Genomic DNA, 13,589 nt, shown 5'->3' with positions numbered 1-13,589 from the left:
TTCGGAAATTTAAAATGAGATTCGCATCTCAAATGTAATATTAGTTCCCTATATGTGTTGATATAAGATGACTGTCTGGTTTCGATGGTCAACAATTTGCTGATGTGCGCGATACAACCGTAGACCAAACTCCGAACACCAATTGCTCAATCCTTTAATATTGTGATCACTCAACGTCCGTCATCGAGACTTACCAGTGTGTGCGCAATTCCAGTTTATTTGTTTCTTCTGCGCATGAGTCTGCATTATGTGAGGACCCGGAGTGTGTCCCAGCACTCCTACATAATTTGCTTAGTTGACTCACTAAAGTTCGGAGGAATATTAAAGCATAGCTTCAAATTCCACCTAAGTTTTTGACAGTATATATTAACTTTTGGTGTAGTCTGGTAATGTGATCATGAGTGTGTGTGTGGGCGGGTGTGTGTGTGTGTGGGCGGGTGTGTGTGGGCCGGGTGTGTGTGTGTGTGGGGGGGGGGGGCGGGTGTGTGTGGGCGGATGTGTGTGTGGGCGGGTGTGTGTGTGTGGGCGGGTGTGTGTGTGTGGGCGGGTGTGTATGTGGGCGGGTGTGTGTGTGTGGGCGGGTGTGTGTGGGCGGGTGTGTGTGTGGGCGGGTGTGTGTGGGCGGGTGTGTGTGTGTGGGCGGGTGTGTATGTGGGCGGGTGTGTGTGTGTGGGCGGTGTGTGTGGGCGGGTGTGTGTGTGTGTGTGGGAGGGTGTGTGTGGGCGGGTGTGTGTGTGTGGGCGGGTGTGTGTGGGCGGTGGTGTGTGTGTGGGGGGCGGGTGTGTGTGTGCGGGTGTGTGGGGGCGTGTGTGTGTGGGCGGGTGTGTGTGGGCATGTGTGTGTGGGCGTGTGTGGGGGCGGGTGTGTGTGGGCGGGTGTGTGTGTATGGGCGGGTGTGTGTGTGTGGGCGGGTGTGTGTGTGGGCGGGTGTGTGTGTGTGGGCGGGTGTGTGTTGGCGGGTATGTGTATGGGGGGGCGGAAAATACATTTTTCAGGGTATTTACTTACTCGCCTTCATTGTCATTTCGATGTGGCCACAATTTCTTCCACCTTGCAAATGCTTTTGTGTCCTTTTTATTCGGTTCTTTTCCTAAGCGGAAAAGTTGTGCGATATATCCTTAAAGCATTATTAGAAAGTGAACGTTTTTAATGGTTTGTGTATGATTTAAACTTTTATGACAATTTAAATTTAACCCATTTTTGCCTAGCGTCTAGAAAAAGGCCCTGGCAAACAGAGTAGACGCAGATGAGATCAGGGTCTCATCAGGGTCTGCGCTGTTTGCTGAACGGAATTTCTGTAAGAAATATTCTAAATATAGAAATAAATAAACTAGACATTCCTAATTTTGGAAATAAATTGATCAAATTAAGAAGGATGGGAGAGTCCACTAGGCATAAATGGGTTAATTGTATATCTATCGGTTTATCAAAAGCATAACCTACTCCAAGAGGTCGTCATGGCGACGTGGATACAATGAGCGTTCCTTAGATATCCTCTCACCAAAGACGCCAATGACTGGTTCTACCCAGGAAAAGAAATCGGGGTAGTTTCAATAAGACTTAGACTTCAGATGCACTCGAGCTCAAATAAATTGTTTTAAACTAGACAAGAACGATTTAGACAAAGAAACACATATCTTTAAAGAAATGTATGCAGCGTGGATTAAAAACGATCGCTACTTATATCAATATGAGTTAACACTAATGTCTGGGATTTTTTTGTCTAAAGAATTGTTAGCCTAATGATATAGTCATACATACATAAATGAGGACGAACGTAGTTTACAATTTTATCGGCGACCCTACTCCGAGAATGTAAACGTCCCACGAAGGCTTGTATTTGCAAAAATACGCTCGGAGATGAAGATGTGGCGTGTCACTTGATTTATCAATCGCCGTGGCAACCACAAAGCTTGAAACATCCAGATATAAATTATAAATTGGTTCAGCCGCTCGTGTAAATCGGCGTTAGCAGTTCGATCAACATCGGTATGCACACCTTGTTTCAACTATTGATTTTAATTTGCACATGAATATTTTATAAGGTAAGTACAGCATCGATGACGACAGTACGATAACGCGATAGTACGATGGCAACAATGCGATGCTACGCTGGCGACAGTACAAAATGATCTCAGCTAATTGTCTCAAATTTACGTCTTTAAATGAAACAAACATTTTTTTTTTAAATATATAGGATGCAAACTTTAATCATGATTACATTGAAATGTTTGATGACAGGTTCAATACGATTTTACAGCTAATATTGCGTATCAACTTAGCTTTACGTTGTTTGTGTAACGAAATAGAATTGTTTAAACAATCATGGATGATCAATAATACAATTGAAAGATAAAGGTACAAGTGGTCATATAACATTGAGAACGTTTGTGTTCGCGATAGTTTAAGCATATTTTGCATCCAAAACGAATTTTTAGTATACTTAAATACAATGAAAATGAAGACAACTATAGTTATGATTGTTGTGTATGCCGCATGTTTTGTTCATGGTGAGGAGGAACATGAAGAGCTCATAGATCCAGGGGAGTTGTATTTCCGTCAGAAACTGGCATTTGTGAATGCCCTGGGATACGAGCCGTACAGCGTCGTAGATGTGAGAGAGGAGGAGGAACAAGGTACATCGGACACAGGTCCCAGGTATTTATCCTACTTGTCTCGACATCATCGGATGCGTATATATTACTTATACATAGAAGACGAAAGCAGTTCATACTGTTTCTGTGTCTATATAAGTATAACGTACAGCAAAATAGCTCGTCTTTTAACGCGAAAGTGTGTTTTAATAATTCTTTGGACAAATTATTTAGAAATAATCTTGAATTGGTCGTTACTATATGCGTATATTAATTGTATTGTTTCCTTTTATATTTTTTAACTGTATTACAGAGATTATCTGCATTAGGCAGTTGGAACACTTCATTGGTGCCGACGTGTAGCGGGACTTTGCCATATTAATATTTATAAAATAATTTATGAAGTTTATAAATAAATATTAAACTATACGGCGTTGTGTAGTTTTATGGTTTAAGTTAAATTTAAAATGAAAATCACGATTTTTCGATGGGATTATAACGGTAGTTATTATTATACATATTGTAAACTAGTTGCTTATTAAATAATGTCGTTAAAGTCATTTTATACAGTTTTACTTCTAAAATGTGACAACTGCTCGGTTCACTTCTCCGTTTTCCCGTGCATTCTATGTTCAAAGTCGATCTCGTGCATCGAATTAAAGAACCTGTTATTCGTTGCTTTACTTTATGAGTTGACATCTTTTATTTATGAACAATATGTGTCTTGTTCTGAGAAAACTGGGCTTAATTCATGTGCGTAAAGTGTCGTCCCAGATTAGCCTGTGCAGTCCACACAGGCTAATCAGGGACGACACTTTCAGCTTTAATGGTATTTTTAGTTTCAAGGAAGTCCCTCCTTACCGAAAATCAAGTTTAGGCGGAAAGTGTCGTCCCTGATTAGCCTGTGCGGACTGCACAGGCTAATCTGGGACGACACTTTACGCACATGCATTGTGACCAGTTTTCACAGAACAAAACACATACATACTTTAAATAATACACATATATTTCAGGTTACTATGTTTTAGTTGTTTCATTATGTTTCGTTATTTTAAAAATATTTTGTATTGCTTGTAAATTAATGGATATCGTCGGGTCATACATTACTTGTATTAGTGTATTGTTAATATTATTGCTATTACACTCGATGCTTTTCTTCAAAAGAGTTTACATCTTTGGAATATTAATAATATATGTTATCATAAAAAATGTATATTCCCAAATGTTTGATGTTGCGACTGCGTAACGGATGACTGTTGGGATGTCGCCGCACAGGGATCATGTTTGTAAGTTCATGTGGGATGATGCCAGATTCAGGAGATTTTCCGTTCCAAGGACAACCCTGTGTCTTAAATATCTCGATGTGAAGCACATAGTATGCTGCACCTCGGTTCAATGACTCGTGTAAAAGACGAGTTAGAAGGTTAGAGTTGAGATGGGCTCAAACCTGTCACATTTAGTTCTGGCGCTAGTTTGTTACAACTACGCCACATATCCGCTCTGTAAGAAGCTGACTGACGTCGCGACTACGTACAGCGTAACGCCTGTCAAAGCGACTGGAATCGACTACTTACAGCGTAACGGATTGGAAGTCGACTGGAATCGACTACTTACAGAGTAACGCTTATGACGTCGACTGGAATTGACTACTGAAGGCGTAACTTTGATAAAGTCGACTGGAAACAATCACCATTTTTAAAGATTCCTTGTTTGATTGAAGTTAATTAAGAGCCTGTGTCATTCCAGTGAAAAACTTCTATGTTTGGGAAAAAACAGATATGACCAGAGTCATGTGAAAATGGGTCTTAAGCCACATATGTTCGACATCGTTCCAAACCAGCCTGTGCATACACTTTTATGGTGGATATGGTAGCTCCTGACAAGACTGCATGTATTTGAAAGAACAAATTGTAGTCCTACTATATTTTCAGAGTTCATTGAAGTTTGAACATTTCATGCAGAAGAAATCCATTCTACAACATTCCAGATGTTATTGGTTTATAAATAAGAGTACTATGTGTGTGGTTAGATTGAAATTCATATTAATAATGAACATCTTTTGAAAATGGAAGCTTAAATTAATGGTTGGAGTTTTTATGCCATGCCGTGCTTTGAATTTCTTTTAATAATGAATGAAAAGATCTTTTTGACCAATTGCACTCACCAATTCAAATCCATTTTAAACAACCATGTAGCATGTACATGTAGTTGGTGTAAATGCAGCCTTAAGTTTTCATAATTTGTATGCATTTTCCTTTTGGTTGTAGCCTTAACTTTACTGTATGAACCGGTTTCTGGGAAAACCGGGCTTAATGAAAGTGCGTTAAGTGTCTTCTCAAATCAGCCTGTCCAGTCTGCAAAGGCAAATCAGGGATGACATCTTCGACTTTAATACATTTTTTTCTCTTCAGAGGATAAATACAGTGAAGACAGAAAGTGTCATACCTGATTAGGGCCCGTATTCACCAACAATTCTTTAGCAATTCTTAGACTTGAAAATAAAGAGAATTCTTAAGTCTAAGAAAAAATTCTTAAGTCTTATTCACGAACTCATTTTGCTAAAGAAAATTCTTAAGAATAAAGAATTTTCTTTAAAATTCTAAGAATGCTTCGGGGCATTCTTAGAATAATTATTTAAGCTTCCAAGATGGCCGTTCGCGTTATGCGTTACGCCAATCTTGTTTGAAAACGTCGAAAATGTCCCGCGTAGAAGATTGTTTGACAGAGAAAATCCTCTAGACGGTTTGTCGGAAATGGAGGTTTATAGGAGATACCGATTTATTCCGGCAACTATACTGACCTTATTAAATTTGGTCGCCGATTCTCTGGACTTTGGAACGCTGAGGAATTCTCCTCTCCTGCCGATCCAGCAGCTGTGCATATTTCTTCGTGCCATGGCGACTGGATCCTTCCAACTCGTCGTAGGAGACACTGTTCGAGTCAGTCAGCCATCCGTATCAAGATGCTGCCGACGAGTTGGACGAGCAATAGCTCGACTAGCTCGCCGTTACGTACGGTTTCCTGACAGGGAAGAGTGCAAAACTCTAAAATCCAGATTTCAGTCCATTGCTGGTGAGTGCCAGATTTGTGTTTGTCTAAATGACCTTGACTGAGAACATTTATCCAAGGGAAATCATTCACTTGCACTTCATTTTTGTGGGGGCATTGTCGTCGTTATTGCATAAACAACATATACGCAGTTAGGACCAACACTTTTTTGATGTGATTTTTTTTTAATCAAATGATTTATACACTATTTTTATTCAGTAATTTTTATCACTGTATCCATTTCATGTTTTGTATGATACATTCTGCATTAGGCCAAATGCAAGTTCACAGAAAGGTGAAGCATACGTTAATTGAAGGGCGATTTCACCGGAGTTTAGTCCAAAGTGGATACTTCACTCATGTCGTTTATTCACAGTTATTGTAATATTATATATCTTCATTCTTAACTGAAAATGACATTATGATAATTACGACATTGTGGTTATTAATCTGCCATTAAGCGTTATCGATCAAAATGAGAATAAAAGTATTTATTATGTGTGTTTCTCTAAGAGTTTTATGTATAGCTTGGTACATTATGCAATTATGCCTAGGGCAAGTTCACAGGGGATAGAGGCCTAGCATATATAAACATAAGGGTGATGTCACCCGAGTTTAGTCCAAATTGAATCTTTGTTTCATTACGTTCCTAATTCGCAGTTATTGTAATATTTTATCTTCACTCTTTACTGTAAATGCCATTTTGATATCACTCCATGGAATATAACAGTGTTATGATTAAATATTATACATTTATGTACCCTTCTTTTAATCTCAATTCACTCTTGGTTTTAGCATGGTATCCTCCACACCTGCATATGTATCTGTCTTTGTAAAGTCCCCCCTCAAAGGATGTGTGGGATTTTAACAACGCTGTTAGTCTTCCCATCAGTCTGTAGGTCCTCAATACCTATTTTATTTCCGCTCCATGTCTATAAGACCATTTTTTGCAGATTTTATTACAAATGGTTCTCCAATGTTACGGGAATTAAGATGTTGTGCTGAAGAAATGATTCAGTCATGCCAGCTGAATTTCATTTACCTGTCCTAAATAAATGAACATAATTGTTAAATAATAATCTTATTGATTATTCAGGATTTCCAAATGTAATCGGACTGATTGATGGAACTCATGTTCGCATTCAAAGACCAAAGAACCACGAAGCCGATTTCATAAATAGAAAAGGCTACCATTCTTTGAACGTGCAAGTATGTTATCTTGTTTGCTTTTGCCACAACAAAGTTTTTCAGTACTCATAATTATGTGTTTTTTATCACTGATGTATGACAATAACTAATATTAAATATTCTATTTTCAATAGCACTAACATTATTCACTATGATATCAGTATAATTAAAAATTAATAGTATAATAAATTATGTATTATTATTTTATATTTAGATGGTATGTGACCACAGCAAAAAAGTGAGGAGCTTAACAGCTAAATGGCCAGGAAGCACACATGATGCGAGAATATGGAGAGAGTGTCATCTACGGAACCAGTTCGAACAAGGTAGCTATATATCAGATACACATGTCTATGGTTATGAGTCATAACTTATGACTAAGCAAATTACATATAACTTGTGTCATAAAGGGTTAAATACATTTAAAACAATACAATAGGATTTAATTAACATGATATGTTTTATGAATAATTAAAATACTTTAGTCTGCCCGCCCGCCGACATTCAGCAATCTGATAACTACTTTTTTCCTTCTGAAAACCTGGTTAAAACGGATAAACCCTTGTGTCATTTACCTTTGACCTCAAAATTACTAAGCGTTTACACGTTGACTAATTTTATTAACAAAAGAATGTTTTATTTCTGAACAGGAGCTCATAATGGCTTCATTCTTGGAGACTCGGGGTACCCATGTACACCCTACCTGATGACTGCTTTCCGAACCCCCGAATCACAGAATCAAGAGCAGTTTAATCTGGCTCTGTGCAAAACAAGAGTGCTTGTGGAGCAGACATTTGGTATTATAAAAAGAAGATTCGCAATACTTCATTACGGGATAAGGACTGACTTGGCGACAGCAGTGACCTATATCACTGCGTGTGTAGTTATGCACAATTTTGGAATTGAACATGGGGATATCCTTGAAGAGGATTATTTGGATGATGTTTTTGAAGAACAAGTTTATCATGAAAATGTTGAAATAAATGCAAACCATGTTGGTAACATTGTAAGGCAACAACTAGTTCAGAGATTTTTCAATTAAATAAAATAATGTACTGAGTTAAACTTCTCTAAAAAGTGTGATGAGTTAAACTTCTCTAAAAAGTGTGATGAGTTAAACTTCTCTAAAAAGTGTGATGAGTTAAACTTCTCTAAAAAGTGTGATGAGTTAAACTTCTCTAAAAAGTGTGATGAGTTAAACTTCTCTAAAAAGTGTGATGCGTTTAACTTTTAATAGTCTTTAACTGTACTGTACTATGTGTGAATTAGTCTCATAACTTTTAAGATTGTACAAAGCTGTTTCCACTGATTTCCAGATTTTAGTGGAGACTTTGTTATTTGAAAGAGAGGAAACTCTGTAGTTCATGTTACAGTTTCTGTAATTTTAACTCAGGGGTAAGCTCCCTTTCATTTCACTGCACTTCTTATCTTGATGTAATGTTCCAGTCAACTATTTATCAACATTTTATGTTTAACACAAACACTTTCTCATTCAACATGATGTAATAATTTTGGTTATAAGACAAGATGAATAACATTTAACTTTAAAAATAACATGTATGTCTTTACTATGGAGCGGTTTTCATGTCAAAATTGTAATGCACATTATTACAAACTTGTTATGCTTGTTTATAATATTTTATGAACAATGTTATTCCAACACTGTTGAAATGTGTGTAAATGTACTTTTCATTCGGTAATTTTCATTTAAGCTTTTCAATTGTTGTGCTATGAATTTGTCTGTTTAAGAACGGCAATTTGCAATATTGAAACCTCTTATTGCCTAATTATAAACTGTAACATGTTTTCCTGTGTCAAGTTCTAATTCTACCCAAGAACGTGACTTTATTATGTTGTAAAATTAATATGTATACTTTCTAAGTACGGTTCTACTAACTCTACCCAGGAAACTTGACTATGTTCTCATTGAATTCATGTATTTCTGTGTCAAGTACTGGTTCTACCCAGGAACATGACTTTATTATGTTGTAAATATGTTGTTAAATTAATATGTATACTTTGTAAGTACTGGTACTACTGGTTATAATAACCATACCCAGGAAAATTACTTGATTTATTGTTATATTCAATTAATATGCATTCATAATGAGTACTGGTTCTACCCAGGGTTTTTTGTCTGAAACTATTAAAATTATTACACACATCAGTGTAATAATATTACAGACACTCACTTGTTGTTATCAATATTGCCTTGAGCTAAGCAAAAAGACTTTTCACACACAAAAATTAATTTGCATGTGTATTTTTATATTCATGAAAGTATCCTTTGGTACGTCTACCATAAAATAATTAGCTTACAAGAATTACGGCAAACAAGCATGCTTATCTATGTTTTAGTTAAAAATCTAGCGGTCTGTGAGATAAATCATAACAAAACTTTAATTAAGTTGTGATATTCTGAAATTTATTATGAATAAAACATCCAGAAAATCTGTGAAATATGTAGTACTAGATAATCACTAACAGAAAATGCAATTACAGTACAAACAATATAGTTTTACTAACAAATATCCACAGCAATTTATTGTTACTGCAAATAGTTATATTTAATTAAACAAGAGAACAACAGAAATGGTAGTTTACAAACATAATTGTCTAATAAGGTACACGATGGGCTGATACTAGCAATAATTCAAACAAATACACTTATAGATAGTAAGCTATTTGAATATTGGCAACAGCAGTGACATATATTACTGTATATAATGTTGACATATATGGATACCATGTTGGTAAAATTGCAAGACAACACTTAGTCAACAGGTTTTTACAATTTAAACAAATAATGAAAAGAATAACATCCATCTATTTAAGTAAGAATAACATTCATCTTCTCAAGTAAAATGACAAACTTATATTAACAAGGGCTGTTTGTAAAACATGCATGCCCCCCATATGGGCTGTCCATTGTAGTGGCAGCCATTGTGTGAATACGATTTCTGTCACTGTGACCTTGACCTAGTGACCTGAAAATCAATAGGGGTCATCTGCGAGTCACGATCAATGTACCTAAGAAGTGTCATGATCCTAGGCAAAAGCGTTCTTGAGTTATCATCCGAAAATCATTTTACAATTTCGGGTCACCGTGACCTTGACCTTTTGACCTCAAAATCAATAGGGGTCATCTGCAAGTCATGTTCAATCTACCTATGAAGTTTCATGATCCTAGGCGTATGAGTTCTTAAGTTATCATTCAAAAACCATTTTACTATTTCTGGTCACCGTGACCTTTGACCTAGTGACCTCAAAATCAATAGGGGTCATCTGCGAGTCATGATCAAAGTACCTATGAAGTTTCATGATCCTAGGCCCAAGCGTTCTTGAGTTATTGTCTGACAACCACCTGGTGGACGGACCGACCGACCGACCGACCGACCGACAGACCGACATGAGCAAAGCAATATACCCCCTCTTCTTCGAAGGGGGGCATAAATATCAGCGACATAGACCTATTCAGGTACACAGATAAAGCTTCTTTATAATTACTGGAAACATTTTACATTAATCAACCTGGGTCCGTATTTACAAACCAATTCTTAGACTTAAGAATAACAAATAGACTTAGAACCAAGAAGATTACACCCAGCATTTAAATATATACATTCTACCACTGGTGATTATGTCATTAACAATGTTTTACATGAAGTATGATGTTGATAAAAGGTGGTATATGGCATGTTTGACTTAAAATTCAAGCCATACTTGAATATTCTTATTAATAGAATATTATTTATTCTTAGACTTAAGTCAAACAAGCAAATTCGTTAAATTGATATCCCCCGCCTAACTGGTGCTTTGTCACATAAAAAAGCATTTTTTCAAGATACAAAGGGCCATAACTCCATTATTAACCGGTGGTGTACAATGCCATATGGCAAGCATCATCCTCTTTTCCATATATATACTCATACCGAGTTTCAATGAAATCCGCCAAAGCACTTCCAAGATATGGCTCCGGACACAAAAGTGCCGGATGGACAGCCGGCCGGACGGACAACGCCTAAACAATATCCCTCTGCCCCTGGCGGGGGATAATAACTGTTTGTGAATATGAGCCTATATATTTCTATATTTATAATATTTCTTACAAAAATTCTATTAAGAAAACAGCGTAGACCCAGATGAGACGCCACATGATGTGGCGTCCCATCTGAGTCTACGCTGTTTGCCAAGGCCTTTTTTCTAGACGCTAGGCATAAATGGGTTAAATAATGAAAAGAAGAACATCCATCTACTCAAAAATAACTTCAAAACTTTGTGTAAAAATATCAATAATAACAATTTGGATGGCATCATTTGAGATTGTAGATTTAACCCTTTCCCACTTAGAAGCAAAGTGAAAATGGCTATGGGCAAATAGCATAAAACCAGAACAGCCTGCAAGTAACTCGCAGGCTGTTCAGGTTTTATGCTGTTTGCTGCTCATCAGTATCTAAGGTTTGGATATGAAGCCTTAACAACTTGAATCTAGTAATAAAGGTCTTAAATTAAATATAACTTTTTAAGGGACTACAAATGTGTGAAAATGCGTAACTAAGTGGTAAAGGGTTAACATTCATTGCTTGCTTTTAACATTTTAATTCCTCTTCAATTTTTTGTGCCGTTAATCTAGCAACTTTCAGTTGTGCCAGTATCAATTGATTCTTCAATCTTAGATTTACTTGTTGCAGATGGATGTTCTTCTTTTCTGCTATTAGGTTGTCCTCAGCCAATTTGTTGAAACTTGCCCTAGCTGAAACAAATAACAACACTGTATTAAAATTTATAAGGTTTTTTGTTATCAATGCAAAAAATACCATAAATCATGGAATAAAAAAAAAGTTAAATTTGCTAAATCGATTTAACCTTCTTAATTATGTCCATTTCATGCATATCTCATAAAACGTATAGTGAAAACCATTTGAAGAAATGACACATCAATTAATTGCTTTATAGGTTGCCGTGGTGTAATGGATATGGTGTCCGCCTAGCGACCGGGAGGTCACGGGTTAGATCCAAACTGTGGGAGCTTTCTTTAGATCTCCCCCATAGACACCAAGTACTGGTTCTAGTCCCAGGAAACAGACTCGAGAGTGTTTATATAAGCCTTAGGCTTTCGATGCAATCGAGCTAAAATAAATAGGTTTAAATTAAAATTAAGTAATTGCTTGTTCACATTTGTCATATTGACATAATAACATTTACATATTTCATTACCTGCATCAAAAGCAGTGCTTCTTGAACATTGACTTACACAAGTTTAGTTATTGTTGTTAATCTAGTTTATATGTATGTTGTGTTCCATGCTTCAGTTCCATGTCTCATTTATAAATATTTGTCATTTTTGTGTGTGTTCCATGATTCAGTTCCATGAATAATATACAGGTTAATTATCTATATGTTGCTAGCATTGAAAGATTTGCAAAAATGGAATATTATAATACATATAAATGTACATGTGAATAATAAATAATTGTTTACCTCTTTTACTCTGGTTTTTGTTGGCCATTTTCATTGATTTGGTATTGGTCTCTGTAAAACAATTATTCAATCATAGGAATCCTGAAAGTGCATTGAAATGGACTTATAGATTTGGCAAAAATTAAACCTCACTTTCATACCTGCACATTGGTGTGGAATTGACCAAACTAGCTTGTGACCCCACACAATTACATGGATAACATAAATGATGTTGCATTCAATTGGAAAGTTATATTTCAATGTTTCATTTTTTTATTTTTGGAAAAAACACAGTGATATTAAATGCTTCATATTATAGGGATGACTTGAATATGTATGCATTTGGTGAAATAATGTTCTTATAATACTCACTGGTCCCTGATGAGCATGGCCCAGCTTCATCTTCCACTGCACGTTGGAATACACTTGACGTCTTCTGAGCTCCTAGTCCTTCAAATATAAAACAATTTTTGTTTTTAATGAAAATAATGAAAATAAAAGTAATGCACCCCTTCATGTGTTATTAACAAAGTTTATCATAAAACTAAGTTAACTCAAAGGCTAAAATTCTTGGTGTCATTTGTTTAATTTAAAATGGACTTTTTCAACCAATTTACCTATTTGTCATGAATTTACTTACGCAACGTTCATACTTCAATAAGTTTTTCATATTTATTTTTCATTCACCAAAAATTTAACATAAAAATAAGGCCCCTGTCACTTACCTCTTTCATCTATCTTGAACGTCATGCAAGTGCTACCATCTGTGTAATAAACGAAGCAAAATGATCAAGGATTTAACAACAATATTAAAAAAATGTATATATTATCATATAAAAGATATTTTGCTCAACTACACATAGCTTTGGCACCCCATTTTAACAATATTACAAAGTGAGTAATGAATTGATAGAAATTTATTAACATGCTATGTTTAATACAAAAGCTCTCTCCATTCACCATCATGTAATTAACCAAGATGAAGAGCATAATCTACATTAATTGTTTACCTATTGGCATCTTGCCCAGTTCAATTATGTTGATTGAAGCACACTCTGGAGCTAAGAAAATAAAGCCATACATATAATTTTAAAACATTTAACAGTTTATAATTAACAATCACACATCACTTTTTACATGGACTGAAAACAATACCAACAAACAGACTAAGGTGAGTTATGATGAATCTTTAATAACATACTTTAATAAAATTCCTCAATATATATAATATAATTATTGATTTTTCAACAACATTATTACATGTACATAATAGGCTTAAAATATAATCATGAACCTACA

General features: G+C 35.8%; 1 protein-coding gene across 1 annotated transcript; it reads right to left on the bottom strand.

Annotated features, from left to right (window-relative positions):
- Nucleotides 1-5,277: 5,277 nt before the first annotated feature.
- On the bottom strand, nt 5,278-13,346 carry LOC127859466 (uncharacterized). Its single transcript, XM_052396856.1, has 6 exons — nt 13,301-13,346; nt 13,016-13,054; nt 12,663-12,740; nt 12,312-12,362; nt 11,513-11,583; nt 5,278-5,615 (listed from the first exon to the last, which is right to left on the bottom strand). Exons 1-6 carry the CDS (start codon nt 13,308-13,310, stop codon nt 5,535-5,537), a joined length of 330 nt encoding a protein of 109 aa, XP_052252816.1. The 5' UTR covers nt 13,311-13,346; the 3' UTR covers nt 5,278-5,534.
- Nucleotides 13,347-13,589: the final 243 nt, after the last annotated feature.

This window comes from Dreissena polymorpha, chromosome 15 (genome assembly GCF_020536995.1).
Source record: "Dreissena polymorpha isolate Duluth1 chromosome 15, UMN_Dpol_1.0, whole genome shotgun sequence".
Classification (NCBI taxonomy): Eukaryota; Metazoa; Mollusca; class Bivalvia; order Myida; family Dreissenidae; genus Dreissena; species Dreissena polymorpha.
The sequence above is the reverse complement of the archived record's forward strand: the minus strand, read 5'-3'. Positions and strand labels throughout refer to the sequence as shown.